The sequence below is a fragment of the Grus americana genome, chromosome 4 (assembly GCF_028858705.1).
Source record: "Grus americana isolate bGruAme1 chromosome 4, bGruAme1.mat, whole genome shotgun sequence".
Taxonomy (NCBI): domain Eukaryota; kingdom Metazoa; phylum Chordata; class Aves; order Gruiformes; family Gruidae; genus Grus; species Grus americana.
The window spans coordinates 49,579,030-49,595,301 of record NC_072855.1 but is presented as its reverse complement, the minus strand read 5'-3'; the positions used below and the strand labels follow the sequence as shown (position 1 = coordinate 49,595,301).

The 16,272-nt window shown below is 49.7% G+C and overlaps 1 protein-coding gene across 1 annotated transcript; it reads right to left on the bottom strand.

The window, feature by feature from the left end:
- Positions 1 to 9,268: 9,268 nt before the first annotated feature.
- Positions 9,269 to 13,802, bottom strand: SPINK2 (serine peptidase inhibitor Kazal type 2). Its single transcript, XM_054824863.1, has 4 exons — positions 13,711 to 13,802; positions 13,430 to 13,467; positions 12,706 to 12,815; positions 9,269 to 9,423 (listed from the first exon to the last, which is right to left on the bottom strand). The coding sequence occupies exons 1-4, from the start codon at positions 13,751 to 13,753 to the stop codon at positions 9,378 to 9,380; spliced, it is 237 nt and encodes a 78-aa protein (XP_054680838.1). The 5' UTR covers positions 13,754 to 13,802; the 3' UTR covers positions 9,269 to 9,377.
- Between the last annotated feature and the right edge of the window lie 2,470 nt (positions 13,803 to 16,272).

Below are 16,272 nucleotides of genomic sequence, written 5' to 3'. Positions count from 1 at the left end.
ATGCAGATGTAATAAGCTAACGAGAATGTTTGGCATAAGGTTTGTTGATGTCTAAAGGTTACAGAAGCATTCTTCTATGTTACTGGTTTTAGCTAGGCCATAAATGCCTCAAGTAGATGCCAGTCAACACTTTGAGCAATCAAAGTGACATATGGATTTTAATGCATCTGATAAATCAAACATGGTGGTCACCAAACACTGGTGAGTAGTCCTCTACTAGTCAATTTTTAATTTCAAGGAGGCTGGGATTTTATCAATTCCTGTCAGAGCCAGGAATGGCATGACTCAACGCTACAGACCAGACTCTGTGTTAAAGAGAAATGCACCTCTTTGCTCCAGCTGGAAAGGTATGATTAAACAGTTTGAAGAACAGCAAGAAGTATAAAGCACAATTTAAAAGGCAACAAGAGATTCAGATTCAACCAGATTCAGCCCTTAGGGAAAGTTTTTTCTGTGTGTGCTGCCTCTTCATAAACCATCTCCCCTTGCCACTGGGGTCTCCTTTGCTGAAAAAGCAAAGAAATGTCCATTGAAGCAAAAGTGATTGAGTTGCTTAGGGCTGTGAGCAGCTGAATTGTCAACATCTCGAAGAGTGTTGTTCCTAGAACCTTTATGGGTCCCTGTTCTAGTGTTTGTTTCCTCATGGGGAACAAATCTTTGCTAGAATTTAATCGAAATTTTGCATGCATACAAGATCCCCATTCTAGCATGTAATTCCATATATGTGTTTTCTGGCTTACTGGTGCATGGCAGAGTCTAAAGGCAACGTTTGTCAGGGGACAACAAATGTTTCTTTCCCTCCCCATGAGCCCAAACACTTGGTTTTCTTTTCAGAGTTCAAAATCTCCCTTTCTTCTTCTGACTACTTTTTTAAAGGGCATCTTTCTTCCTCTGCGTAGGGAGTGGAGAAAGTCCCCAACATGTGCAGGTTTTTCCTCTCCTTGGGTTCAGTCAGATAATAACAGGTGCTACGAAGAGTTTACAGACCCTTATGCCCAGAGTTTAGGAAATCTTTACCTTGGCTGCTCCAGGCAGATGACTTGCTTTACTGCCTTCTCCTATTTGAATCTGACATGAGTATCATAGAATCATGGAATGGTTTGGGTTGGAAGGGACCTCAAAGATCATCTAGTTCCAACTCCCCTGCCATGGGCAGGGATACCCTTCACTAGACCAGGTTGCCCAAAGCCCCATCCAACCTGGCCTTGAACACTTCCAGGGATGGGGCAGCCACAGCTTCTCTGGGCAACCTGTTCAAGTGCCTCATCGCTCTCACAGTGAAGAATTTCTTGCTAACATGTAATCTAAATCTACCCTCTTTATCTAGCTCTCAACTGACAACACCACATATAGTCAAGTTTTAAACTTTGATTACGGTGGCAAAACTACCTGACTTCCAGACACAAAAATTGCCACAAACTGCATATTGCCCCCTGCATTCTCCTGGAGAAACGGGCTGCTCACGGCTTGGACGGGCGTACTCCTTGCTGTGTAAGAAACGGTCTGGATGGCCGGGCCCAAAGACTGGCGGTGAACGGACCTAAACCCAGTTGGCAGGGCTAGGTTAACGGTTGGACTCGATGATCTTAAAGGTCTTTTCCAACCTACACAATTCTGAGTTTCTATGTTGCCTCCACATGGGACCTCAGGTCCCCACCACCTTGACAAGAGAGACTGAGCGCAGAAAGGGACTCGAGGGCATGCTCCCACCCACTGACATCCCCTCCCTCCTTTTGCCTCCAGGCGGCTTTGCACAGGAGGCGCATTGCACGTGCGGTTCTGCCCACGCCGAGCGGACTGAAGCACGGCACCCGTCTGAGTCCTGGCACAAAGGCAGCAAGGCTACAGGAAGCTTGTGAGGTGCCTGGCTCTCGAGGCACGTGCTCATGCAGCACAGGCCAGGCTTCTGGGTGGCGCGATCTGCAGCTGAGTGCTCTAGCACTGTGTATGGGTGGGTCTCCTGAACCGGGGAGACCTCAGGGGAGCAGAGAGATGCGGGCCTGTGGCAGGAGTGCACACACACACACACACGTGTGCGCGCGTGCACACACACCGCCCCCCCACCAGGTCTAACAGCAGGGCACGTCACTCGTTTGGTGGGAAGCGCGTGCACTGCCAAACACATAGCAGAGACGTGCCAGTGAGGTACCGCAGGTGCCTGAGCCCGCCTCAGGCCACCCAGCCAGTAAGTCCGCCCAGGAGTCCCCTCAGCCAATGGGAGCCGTGTGCACCCATGACCAATGGATGACGACATGTCAGATCCAACCCAGGGTATAAACAGGGCCCCCACCGGACAGCGCCTTGCGTGGTTCTCCTCAGAGCAGGGGGCCTGTGGTGGGAAACCCTCACTGTGGATCGGGATGCTGTCCACAGGGACTTCCTGGGATCGGGTGTCCTCACCTTATAGGTAAGTGTTATGCGCATTTTGTGTCATCATTTTAAGCTTAGATTCAGTCACACACGTGTAATATTAGTTCCCAGCCGACATCCTGGACCTGTAATAAGTTGCATCTGCTGAAGTGTTTGTGATACAAGATCCCTGTTCAGTCTGACCATTCTTTTTCCTGGCCCCATTCAACTTTTTAGAACATATTTTGTCACTCTTACACTTCCACGACATTAAACTGGCGTGGTTGGCAGGGAGCTATTACGGAGGCACGGGACTTGCCAGGGAGAAGGAGGAGTGCTGCAGTACCGTGCAGGGTGGTGAGGGAGGGGGACGGTGTGTGCCGTCCTGGGTGCCACCGGGGCACAGCAACATCGCAAGCATTCCGGAGAGTTAGAAGAAGGTAATTTACAGAAACAACTAGAGATAGTCTAAAACTGAATTAAAGAGAGCGCGAGAGCACGCGCGCCTGTTAGAACAGAAAATTGAGCTCATGCTAGCGCAAGCAGATGCCCCCCACCCCCCAGCGTTGCCCAAAAGCTGGTTGCGGGAGTGGATCCCGAGAGTTGGGACGGGGACGTTTTGGGAGAAACCGAACTTGAGGAAAAGGCCCCTGAGGAGTTGGAGGAGTTAGAGGAGAGAGATGTACAGCCGCTTACCAAACCCAAGAGGCACACGGGTGCCCGCGGGGGGTAATGCACACACACCACACCCCCCCCATTCGCACAACTCCCTGCAGGGGTCCCGGGCCTGCCGAGCTCCAGGCCAAGTTTTCACGCCATCCGGGCGAGACGGAGACCGAGTCGTTGTGGTGGGGGTCTCTGACAGAGGAGGGGTGTCTCATATTGTTCAGTGATGATGAAGCGGGCAGATGCAGAAGCTGGCGAGTGTTCCTGAGCGACGGACTGGCGGTGGTCAGTCCGTAACTTCCCTGGGGGTGGACCCCAAACCACGCGGGGAGCCGGTCCCTGTTAACATGAGAGGCCTGAGTCGGCGGCAGGAGTGCAAAAGGCTGCCTGTAGCCAGGCCACGTACAAGGGGGGCCAGGGAGCCCCGGACCCAGAGAGGAACAGCCCCTGGCAAACTGCGTTAGCTCTGGGGGGTCCCTGGACCACACCGGCAACTAGTGCGACAGCTGGAAGGGCAGGACTGCGCCTCGGGAGGCGCAAGGCAGCCACCCCGCTCCCCGCTGTACCACCAGCCCTTCTGTGTCCATGGATCAAAAAACTGGAGGCTGCAGTTTGGGCTGCCCAATCCATGTAGTGAACTCCTGCCAGGCACCCCCCAACAAAGAAGCGTACATACATACATACATATCCCTGTGCCTGAGAGGCCCTAGATGGGAATGGGAAGGCTCCTCACATCAGCACTCAGTGGATAATCTGATTTTTAAGACCTGGTACCAAGGCCTGAGGTGCACTTTGTCTTCTTTTGCAGGACCATGAGAAAGCAGATTCTTCCAGCACTCCTGCTGATAACAGTAATGACAGTGGACATGGACAGCCAAGGTCTAGACAACAACATGGTAGCCAGACTGATGGTCGGATTTGCACGTATGATAACCTTAACTTCAATAACAGCCTGCTTGTCTCACCCCTAAGTCAGTGGAGGACTCCCTACCAATCTTTGTGCAAAATATTAACATATCACTAGTCCTTGAACTTACCTGGAGACAACGCAATAATTACAGCTGGGCATGAGGAACAGATGGGAAAGGTGGAGGCTACGCCCATACCATGTATAGCTGGTTGCCAGGCGCAATAAACGGCAGTTCAGTATGAGAAGCCAAGTGCAGCTACCTCTTCCAACCCCCTGATGAGGCCACGAGGTGGGGTTCTAATGCCACAGTTTTAATGTCCCCTGGGGAACCACCAGACATAACACCCAATGGAAAACAGATGGTCATTCCCTACAATACACCGAATCGCTAAAGGGCACCTGGTGTATTAAGCACCCCGAAAACAATAGTAAGGAATTTCCTGGCATTTGCCAAGTTCAAGAGAGCAAGGTTCAAGGGAGCCTGGGACAACTGCCCCCTCAATTGCACATGGGGACCTGATTGGATTGAGCAAAGGAATTGGGCACCTCTGGTAAAGAAATCCCCGCTTTGGGACTGCCAGACAGAAATTGACTGCAAAAATACAGACAAAATGCCACTATTATGGTTACACCTTCCCATCCAGGAAGCTTTGGTACAGGGCTGCCTGTGTAGTAACACCAGCTATACCCAGCTCACTGCCCTAAAATGTAAGACCTACAAAGACTGCTCTGCTCTTACCCCCACCAAGGCTTATGCCAAACATCTGTGTGCCTGCACCTCCCAATCTAGTATGGGCGTGTTCCGATGGTTGCCTGTATTCTTGCCTATGCCCAGCTGTTCCCGGAATTGCCTGCACCGTAGCCATGGCACTCTGCCCCATTTACCTAGAGGGACCTATACGCCGTAAGTGGTGGGATCGCAGCCCTGGGAGATACAACTGCTAAAAAAGAGAACGTACCAAAGAGCGAAAATGCAACGAGTGGTGGCTAGAGGCACTATGTGGGATGGGGATTGCTTCTGTCAAAGATCGACAGGCCATTCGTGACCTAACTTTGCAAGTATCGATTCTAGCCAACTCCACATCTGACAACCTGGAACTCATGAATGAACAATTACAGTATACCAGCAAAATGACCACCCAAAATCGAGCTGTACTAGACTTAATGCTGCTAAAGAGACAAGGCATGTATGAGATGCTGAACCTATCCAGAGATGACTGCTGTGTTTACATCCCAAATGTATCCATACCACTCCAAGACCAAATCAACAAAATGAAAAAAATCACTCAGAAGTGATTGCCACCTCACTAAACACTAACTGGTCAGGAAAAATTTTCAATATGTTTGGGGTGGTTAACAAGTCTTTTACAATCATTAATAATGGTTGTAGTTATTATTGTTTGTATTGTGATAAGTTGCATTAAGTGTATGGTGACATGGTCCATATCCACTGTAAAATCTACTCCCTTAAACCCTGCCCCTGAAACTGATGTTCCCCTAAACCATGCCAGTAACCCTGCAATTGACATTCCCCCTCTGCACCCTGTCTGTCTATTGGATGTCCCCACAGAACCCTAGAATGCTACCCACCTGTTTATCCGTTGTTACCTGTTTGTTGGTTTCTGTTGTTAGTGGCCTGTTGATTAACAACATCTTTTAATAGCTGAAGGACACTTAAAGAACGATGATCCAAAATGGTGTTCTGACATCCCAACAGCGCACCCCCATTTACCTTTGGAGGGAAGAGGTATCTGCACCACCACTCCGAAGGAAATGAGTCCGATCATGGCTGTGGTCACAGGGTGGAGTGTGGCAGGAGCACCCTGCCCCCCTGCGGGTCTAACGGGATGCACAGAGGGGTGTTCTAGCTTTTTTCTCACCCCATTAAATTTTGTTTTAGAACATACTTTGTTGGTCTTGCACTTCCACGACAGCCTTCTCCAGCCCCCTCACTTGCCCTTGCAGGGGGCAAGTTGGTAGCCAGAGACAGGAGCCGCAGGATCTTTTCCACTTGTACCAAGGACACGATTTGCATTTTGCTTGATTGTCAGGGTCTGCAGGGCTGAGTCCTGCCCCAGCAGAAGGAATTCAAGAGGAGAAGATGGAGGAGAAGTTTTGTCTCTGCCCAAGGGTTTGTAGCTCTCCGTTTCAAGACAACTCGGAGTCAGACCACCTGGCCCAGAAAACTTTGCATCTTTCTACGTAAGTCAGGGACATTCACCTACAGTCCCCGTTTTCATTTCAATTCTGGTTTTAATGGGGTGTCTGCCCACTTTGTCAGGAAATCCCCTGGGAGCTCACTCCTGCCGGGTGGGGTTATAGTTGGTGTGGTGCCCAGGACCCGCTGAGCCACGTGGTGAGGACGAGGGTGCTCACAAACCCTGCCCTTGCTCCCTCACCTCCTCTCCCACCGGCCCCCAGCTCCGGGCGGTTCCTGCCCCGCTCCCCCAGCCCTGTGCTCCCTCCCACCCAGACCTGCTGTGCCCCCTTTTCTCCTACCTCCTCCAGGCCACGGCTGCGGCAGTCACCCTCGTCCTGGCTGTGCTGGCCGTCCGGCACGGGCTGAGGTGCGATCACCAGATGGATGTGGCCACGGCCGAGCAGATGCTGCAGCATGAGGAGTATCTGCGTCAGGAGATGACTCGACTGCTGCAGGAGACTGAGCAGCGCAGGGGCGTGCAGGAAGCCACGCTCCTTTCTGTGTTGCAGCAGTGGCTGTTTTGGACTGTTGCAGGAGCCATGGTCCTGCTTGCTGGGTTCTGCTGGCTGGCCAGGGAATGAAGCTTGCCTCTGGCAGCTGCAGTGAGCAGGACAGCTTCAGCAGCGAGGAGCAGGAGGAAGACAATGAGCAGGAGGAGAAAGACCTCAGTGATGCACGCAACATTGTCAGGTCTTTGGCCGTGTCCACGCCATCGCCAACGCAGGGCCTGCCTGACACATGCAAGGTGCTGAAGGAGCTGGTGAGTGACCTCCTTGGTGTCTGCTGAATGCTTTGCAAGAGGGCTTTCATGCTGCAGCTGTACCCAGCCATTGGGATGGACGGCACCTATGAAGCCTGGAGTGTCCACAAGAGCAGCATGGTCTGCTACCTGCTCGTGTTCCTGCAGCAACCCCCTGGGCACTCTTTCAGCCTGGAGCTGGACCTTGTACCTCCTACGCACCCTCTGCACATGCTTCTACTTGGATGTGGAGAAAATCGCGGGCTGGGTCCAGCTGCTGGTGAGACCATCCCGGCTGCTTCTGCCTCAGTCGCACTGCTGCCAGCTGCCAGTGCTGCCCTCCCCCCAGTCCTGCAGGGTCCAGCTGACGAGCCCCTCCAAGATGAAGATCTGCACTGAGGTAATTTCTGCAGTGCAGCAAGGCAGCTCAGGCGCCTACCCGAGCCTTGAGTAGGAGAGGCCAGCTTTACCAACCAGCAGCACACCATGGCCAGGGAGCTGCACTCCTGTCGAGATGCCGCTTTTCAGACTCGTGGTGAGGCACAGCCAGCAGGACAATTTCCAGCTCAGAGGTCTGCAGCTCTGCACCTGTATCCTGGTGGTCACAGGCTTTTCCACCCGTGCCTGAGACCCTGAGGGCCTACTTTGGTCTCACACTGGTGGGGCCTGGGCGACCATTTTGGACACTGGGAGAGAGAATCTGCTCATCCCAGAGACTGCGTGGGGACTCTGTGCCACAGATCTGAGCAAGCTAGGCATGGAGAAGTGGAGAACCAGGCTTGTTGGTGCCAAACACAGAGCCACTGTGAGTCGGCAGAAAGTAACGTGTTCTGACTTGAGCGAGGCTGAAGATTTAGCAGTGTGCTTGCCTTGCACCGACAAGCACCAGACCAGAGCAAAAGCAAGAGTCAAGCAACTTGCTTATCTTGAGAAGAACCAGAGAGGCATGACAGCTTGCAGTCTAACGCTCGCTCGAATCATCTCAGTGATGCCTGGGGTGAGATGGAGGCCTCACAGTCCGATGTTGCTTTAGTAAAACAAAGTAAGACCCCCACACCTCTGTACAGAACGCCTTTGTTCTCAGTGCTGCTCCCCCCTTGATCAACAATGCAACAAGAAGAGCCAGTTGGCACACAGCACAATAATGACCTAGTCCCCCCTTGCCAAGAGTATAAATCTGGTATTTAGAATCCTGTTTTGAGGACAACTGTCCAGAAGGGCTGACAGGCCTGCACCTCTCTCCTCCCCAAGCAGGGACGCCTGTTTGGTAAGATTTGCACCTCCGAGTATGTCAGATGTTACCCGGGAAAGTACCGTTAACAAAAGTGCTGAACTATTAACTCGAGTTTGATCTTTGCAGTAAGTATATTTATCAATGGCAATTCTCAACTATTTATATCTGTCGCCCTAATAAATTACCTATCTTTTTCAACTTTGTGAAACTGTCTCAGTGAAAATCCTCAAGAGGGCTCTGACAGGCAAACATTGACTCTGATAAGTGGCTACACACATAATCCTTTAGACATAAACTGTTGACCAAGTCTGGGACTAAGACTGGACCTAGCTGCACCTAGACTCCCCTCTGAGAAGGAGTTTAGAAAGCAAGGGGGTCCTTTCTGAACCTCGTTACTCAACGAGAGGGCCTCCCTCAGCCACACGTCAGATTCACACTCTTAACGCAACAGGAGATGACACTGCTCAAGAGGAGCTCAGCATAAGCAGAGCTTGGGGAATCTCCCCTGGTCCAGATGAAGATGCCATTGCAACTGAGGCTCCTGTTACCTCCTGTAACAGGATGGGACCACCCATCCTCTTGGAAAGAGCTGATCATCTCCTCTGGGACCTTCATGTGGTTCAAAGATGACAATAAATTAGCTTGTTTTAACCAGCCTTCTGTCTGAGTGTCTGTGCAACACTTTGTGGGGAATGTGGGTGGGTAGCAGGTTGCTACCTGCTCAGATGCAGAAGCAGTGGGGCAGCATTTTGAGGTAAGTAAGTAAGTAGTACCAAAAGAGAATGCTTCCCCTGATCCCTTTTTCCTTTCTTTTCTGCTTCCATTTTAAGGGAAAGATGCCTTGGTACGTGTCAGGCTCCTGTCACCAGTTTGGCAGCCGACACAGGAAACCCTCACGGGCGGCTCCCCAGGGGTCCTTGGCACCTGCGGGCTCAGATCTTTCCAGAAACAACGAGCAGCCACTGCTGCCAGCACTGCCCATGGCAGAGGTGCTGGGGCCTCCTTGCTCCCAGTTGCTGCTGTGGGAATGGCACTGGGAACCTGTTCTTTTCCTTCTCCAAACAGCTGACTTACTCGTAGACAGTCAGGGCATCTCTTTCTTACCCTGTGATCTGTCTTGCATGAAAAAATAAATTGGGGTTCAGGTAATAAGCGTTATAAACACTGGTTTTAATAGAGTAACTACTTCATTTTAACAGGCAAGCTTATTAAGGCAGGCTATATAGAAGGTACATTTAAGGCATTGTTTCCATTTGGACTGTGTGTCCCCTCTGCCATATCAGCATCTTCCCATCTTGAAAATTTGGACATCGTTTTTATTTTCACTGCAAGCAGAAGAAAAATATTTTAGAAGAGAAGCACTACACTTGAATGTAACAAACATTTTATAAAGCAGACTCCCATGTCTTTCTATGTGTTCAATTAAACGCAGCAGTGCATTTAATTGCATCACGTAGGGCAAACATTACCACAAAGTAACCACAAAGATTTATGAATCACACATGCTGGAATCTTCTTGGAGGAAATTTTAGCCAAGTCTCCCTTAGTTTGGGAACATTAGATTTTTTTTTTTTTTTAAAAGTCCCATACATGGAACTTTAGGGTGCTCCATTTACAAATCTCAGTTTACCAAGGAAATGCAGATACGAAGAGAATGTGATAGAATCCAAATTGCCCTAGATCTTCAGTTCGCTTCCCTGTCTTAATAGAATCAAGCTGGTTTACTCCTCATGAAATTCAGGAGGCTTATGATTACCCAAAAGCAGGGACGATCTGTACTAATAGTTGTATCAGGGATCTTTTAACCAGAAGGTAGCGGAGCGGATTAGGAATATAAAAGGACAAATCAAGTCCAGGGAATGTAAACCAGATGTAAGGAAAAGTTCTGGCTGAAGGACAGCCCTTGCGCTAAACCCTGCAGAGTCAGCTCAAGCTGCTGCATCTGTTTCCAAAGAAGTACTTGTGCTGCCAGACCAGGCTTAAATTAAGATCAGCTGTTGTCACTGCTACTGGACGCTAAGTGTGGAAGAGACCTAGGATTTGCATGTGAGCACCCGCTTCAGAATGGATTAGATCTAAGCTTTAAAAAAAAAAACAGGGAAGAAGACCAGCTTTGGTCTTACAGTTAACAGGCTGCACTGCAGAACCAGGATGGGCAGGGTTTGTGCTGCACCTTTGCTCCAGGTGTGCATCAGTCACAGCAACCTCTGCTGCAGTACTCCTGATGGCACGTGGGGCTCTCCAGGTGCCCATGCAGTCTGCATGGCTACGAGAGCCCATGGCCGGTACTGCCTTGGCCATCAGGGAAGTACAACTCCCTTTCAAAAGTCCTTTAATGGGCTTAAACATGGGCTGGAAGTGACCTGCAAGTTGGCCGTTGAGAATCACACAACTTAATTTAGAACTGTTTTGTAATTCACTATGGGATATGGCCATATATATGTTTCTACATCACTGGATTACACCGTTTATCTCAGCAACTACTGGTCATGCAGCTTGTTAATAAGAGCAGAAAGATCTCTTTGTTCTCCCCTCCGAAGGAGCGTGACGGACTGTACCTTAGACTCCTTGAAGTGAAATGAACATTTCTTATTACTATGAACCATTTTTCAAAGCTGAAATTCTTCCAATAAGACAATGTTTTATCTTTGTTGTGTTCATGCCAAGTCAAACATTTTAGAAGAACAACTCCAGACTGAATTAGAAAGCCACTGAGTATGCCAACTACTGAATTATTAAAGGCAAAAAAATCAGGATAGTATCTGACCACCCTGTGTCCCTTCAGACCAAAATACATGCTTCTGAGCATGTAAGAAGACAGCACAAAAAGATGGTTAAGATAAAAATTTATCTTGTGTGTGTAACTGGATTAAATCCCATATATTACACAAAACATGTATACTAATAATATGTAAGCCCCACCACAAATTACTCAAGGAATTGGGTGGAAATGGCAGGTTTGGCTAGAGAACCCTTGGTGGTGTGTGCAGTGCTGAATTCAGGAATCTACTGTGCACCCATCTGGAACTGAGGGATCATGCCTAAAAACTGACACATCTGAGGAACATAAGGCTATCTTTATTCCAATATCCAATTCATTATGAAAATACTGAATGGTGCACTACACCAAAAGGAAATCTCTTTCCAGTTTGACTGTAAAATGCTGGTCACTGCTTTTAAAGCACAGCATTTCAAACCACTGTGACTTCATCCTTTTAACAGTGTCAGCTGGATAACTGTCTGCTTATGTGAATGTCAAGTGGAGCTATGTAAAATGCCTTATTAATGTCACAGAGAAACACTTATGATTCCTCCCACTCTGCTAGGCCAGTTATCTTGCCAAAAAACTAAATCTCATGGATTTGATCAGATTATTTCTGACAAACCTGTATCAGCTTTGCTTACTCTCCTTTTACCTCTGGCTCTTTACAAGTCAATTGCTTAATAACTTACTCCGACATCATTCTAGGCAGCAAAGATGGGCAGGCTTCTAATATGTAACGTGCCAGCTACATCTTTTCTCCCCTTTTCACAGATTGTACTCTGTGTACCCTTTGATTCCCTGCTTCCCCCTCAACTGCATGTTTACCAATTCTCTTTGCAATTTGTCATTTGCTTGGGTAGTTTGTGATGTTCTCTGGTGAAAACGCTACCAAATTCTGCAGATCTGCCTACCTTTAAACACACTTCAACACACTTTGGCACTTTCTTTAAAATATTATTTCCTTAAGTGTCCTTTGACACCTTTGACACTTTCCTAATTCTGGTCTATGTTCCCTCTATCTTGGTCATTTGAATTTTGTAAATTATCTGGTCACAATTAATCTTTCCCCTGCCCCAAAGTCAGAAACATATTTCAGCCTTCCCTTTCTTGAGATCTATCTATTTGTAATTTTGTAAATGCCCATCACTGCTGCTGTGCTACTCTCACTTCTTCCATCTGCTGGAAACAGAAAGTCTGTTATTTCATTAATATAAATTGCCTTTCACCATCAAATTCAGAGGTTTGCAGACAATTGTAATGGGGGTAACAATGCTCATTAAAGACTAATTTTCTATGTTTTCAATTTGTTTTTTAAAAATGATTAAATTATTAATAAAATACTCTCTCTCAAATATTAGGAGATCTTTTTCTTGATTTTTACACAACCTGAATGGCAAAATCCTAACATTTAGCATTTTTACTCTTCTTTGTGAAAGGAAGTACAAGAGATTGGATCTTGAATGTAAACATTTTGTAATAAAAGCTGCATTTTGGGTGGGATCCTTCATGTTTTCTGATGGAGATTGTGGAAGGGTCTGGCATTATATTTAATGGTAATGAGGCATTGTATGAACATGACAGGCAACCCCCCTTTGAGATGCTCCTCCTTAAGAATTACAAAAGCAAATATTCAGTGCCCCCAGCTAACTGAATCCAATCTAAGCCATTCACAGGTATCACGACAAAAGCTGTTGCAATGGATTGACACTTGACACTGCTAAAACCATAGTTTAACAGAGTTTGAACGATCCAAAGCCAATAATCTATCAGTTAATTGGGATGTGAGGGTGAATATTCCTTGCATATAAGGAAGGGATGGTTAGGATGACAACTAAGTGACTACCTGTTTGAAAGGCAGAGCACACACTCGTTTGAGTAGGTTTCTCCGTCGGTCCCACAAACTGGATTGTAGTCCCTTGGACATCCGGGCACGCCATACTTGTGGCAGGCAGGCTAGGGAAGATAGGTGTATCAGAAGACTAAGACAGACCATGTGAAACACGTCTCTTGAACCCTTTCAGATCAGCGGCTTCTGATCTGAGAGCTTCTGAAGAATACTGGCACGCTCGTGCACAGAAAGAAGCATCCAACGGGAGCTGGCACAGCATTATCAAGAGCCACATTATCTTTCATGGGAATTTATCGCTTGAGGCTTGGCTTCTACTGCCTGGCACAGCTTCAGCTGTGGTGTCAGGACATACACGTGCTACAAAACGCAGCTCCTCCCAGCGTCTCAAAGTCAGTGGGACACAGGGACGGCGGGTCCCCGTGCAGGGCAACCACAGATGGAGCTGGTAAGAGATGGGAATCACCAGGGTGTGCGTGCTGCAGCCCTTAGCAGGCGGATGCCAGGCTCCCCGGGTCCCTCAGCTGTGGCGAGGGACCGTCTGGGGCATCGCCGGGGGCGGAGCAGGGGTACCGGAGGGGTGGCCTGGCTCAGCCCCGGAGCTCCGGAGCCAGGGCCAGGCACTCCTACCCGGCGTCAGGCCTGGGGCTTTGGGGAAGGGGCCACATGGAGGGCAGGCGGGATGGTCCTTCCCGGGGATGACGGGGGAGGCCGCACTCACCGGGACGCTGGCAACGGCGCCGGGACACGAGAGGAGCCCTGTGGAGAGCAACCGGCGTTAACGGCGTCTGGTCTCGCCCGGATTCCCCCCCGACCAGCCGGTGTCCGGCACTGTCCGGTTCTCCACCCTGCCCCCGGATGGTTGATGCCCGGCTTAGATTCCGCGGCCGCGCCCCCCACGCCAGCCGGTGCCCGGTCGGGGCACGGTACGGGCCCGCTTCCCGCTTCCCCGGCACCGGCTCTTTTCCCCTCCCCCTCCCGCCACTGCCCGGCGTCCGGTACCGGCGAGGAGGGCGGGCAGCAGCACCAGCACCGGCACCACCATGTCCGCGAACGGAGCAACGGCAGCAGGCGGGGGCGGGGCGGGCGCTGCCGGGGCGCAACGGCCGCGGTGAGGCGCGGGGGCGGCACGGCGGGGAGCGCCGGGCGCTGGGGCTGGGAGGAGCTTGGGGGGGACAAGGGTGCACTTGGATGCCACGGAGGGGACCCGGGGTTGAGGACCCGTGGGGCACCCACGGGAGTGGGAAGGCCCCGGGACATAGAGCAGAGAGGGAGGGAGGGAGGGAGGGAGGAAGGAAGGACCCGCCGCGGGGAGCGGTGGCACCCGTGGGGCTGGAGGCGCCGGGAGATGTGGGGAGGGATGTGCAGTCGTCTCATCTGTGGGCTTGGGGAGGGGGCAGGCACCTCCAGAGGCACCTCCGGGGGTGGACAAGGGATCGGGACCCTCCCTTTTGGTGCTGGGGGATGTGGGGTTAAGGTGCCCGAAGGCTGGCCTTGGCAAGCAAGTCTGCGCCTGCCCTGCCAGTAGGTCCCCATGGGGTCACTTATCCCTACCATTTGCGTGGGGAACCCCCAAAACATCCAGTAGTCAGCAACTAATCAAACTCCACTTCTGCTTAGCGTAGAGCAGTGCAGGGGCATTACCAGGACCATGCCCGCAGGAGGAAAAGCTTTAACGTCAGGGCTGGGCAGGGGGGCAGCAGAGTTAATGGTGGGCGCCCTGCTGTAATTTCAGCGTTCCCCAGGCTTCCCTGCTTGACTTCACCTCATTAGAGTTGCGCTTTGATTGCAGAGTGTCTTGGACAACACGGGGAAGTTGGAAATACGCATGCAGTGCCATGCGGCTGTTAAGGTCATAGCCCCTGTCTCGTCAGAAAGTGACATAAGATGACTTGTGCTGAGCTATGAGTGTGTTCCTGCCAAGAGGAAGGGAAAATTAACACAGCCCCAGCAAGAAAGCCAACCTGCCTGCATCCAAAGTCATGGGAATCCAGGCCGGTGGGGGGCTGAAAAGGCTTGGCATGTGTCTGCCAGCATGACTGGGTGTCTCCGCAGCGTTGCTCTCCGAAGAGTGGCTCGTCTGTTAGTTGCTGATAACAGTGGTTAGCTTAGCAGAGCCCAGAGGTTAGATTTACACAGGGTCTGGCTCTGGAATTGTTTTCATGCAGTTTCCTAAAATCTAGGGTATGGGCTTCTTGTAAAATGGCCTATGCTCGTGTATGTGAGCTGGGGTTTAGACCCATCAAGTGTTTTGATGTGTCCCATGTAGGTATATACACAGGCATCACACACATCCTTCTTGTCTCTGTGTCAGCCTCCAAGTCCCTCCAAGCATGGCTTTTCTTCTCCTGTGTGTTTCTGACAGCATGCCCTGCCCACATGGCATCATAGAGAGGTTATTTTATTATCCGCTCAATATGTTCTTATTCCTCTAGGTAACCTCTGCAAATTGATTGCAGTGTTAGATTTCCATTCAGAGCACACCTTTGAAATTACTACCCATCACAAGGGATGTTTTATGCAAAAGCCTCCGGCTTGGATATTTTAAGCAAGATGCCTAATCAGAATGTCTTGTGGCTGGTGAAGCACGTAGAGGGATATTTCTTTCTGCTTGATCTCCTTCCCCAGCTTTGCCCAAGTTTTTGCCCCAGCTTTGCCTGCTAAGCCATGTGAGAAGAGGGCATCTTTTTGTTACCTTGTTATAGGTGGGGTGGTTGCTGGATTTCCCATCCTTGGGGGATCTTTAGGTCCCAGAGAGATTTCCTTGGGAGAAGGAGCATCAGGGGGTTAAATACTGGAGAGTTAGGCCGGTGTGGGTTTCCTTGCTTCTTGAAGGTGTGATTTTTTCAAAGGAAAAGGTGCCAGCTGAAGGTGAAGAAAGCAGAACCAAGGGTAGGAGTTATCTCTTAAGTTGTTAATTTCTTAAGTTCACGTCACTAAACAGTTAAGTGCAAAGCTTTTGCAGAGCTGTGTTTGCACAGGAAAAAAACCCAAGCGCAACAAACCAAGTAAGAGCTCAATGCCCCAGCTGTTGGTAGCCCAGACAAGCTTTCTCCTAAACAACTCCAGCACAGCAAGCACAGGATGGATGTGTACTGTCATCATGTCACCTAACAGAATAGCTGCCCCCCCAAAAAAACCCCATTCTCCACGCTAATGTATTTTCCAATGAGTTAATTATGTGCTCATCAATTTGTTGCACTTGAGCCCAGATAAACAAAGTGAATGGGATAACTTTGGTTTAATATTGCTTCAGATGTCTCTCTGTGATGGTAACATGAACTCATTCGCAGCCGTGTGTTCTGTCCCGGATGCTTCCCCTTGACATTGCAGAAAAAATATGGAAAAACAATCTGTAGGTGTTTTATTAACTCCCAACGTGACACTCATGTTTTAACTTGGTGCCAGTCCAGCCTCCTCAGTGCTGAAAGCATTTTGTTTCACTTGTTTAAATTCTTTCGACTGAGAGTATTTAACTTTGCCTTCTTCGAAGAAAATTTTAGAGACAGGTCTTTAGAGAAGGGAAAATGAAAGAAATGAGATTTTAAACAGAAGAAAAGATAA

Excerpts from the sequence above, each read along its gene's own strand:
- SPINK2 (XM_054824863.1), bottom strand. The coding sequence starts at position 13,753 with ATGGTGGTGCCGGTGCTGGTGCTGCTGCCCGCCCTCCTCGCCG. Across the intron at positions 12,816-13,429 it reads GCGCCGTTGCCAGCGTCCCG|CCTGCCTGCCACAAGTATGG; the intron begins GTGAGTGCGGCC and ends TATCTTCCCTAG. Across the intron at positions 9,424-12,705 it reads GTGCTCTGCCTTTCAAACAG|TGAAAATAAAAACGATGTCC; the intron begins GTAGTCACTTAG and ends TTCTGCTTGCAG.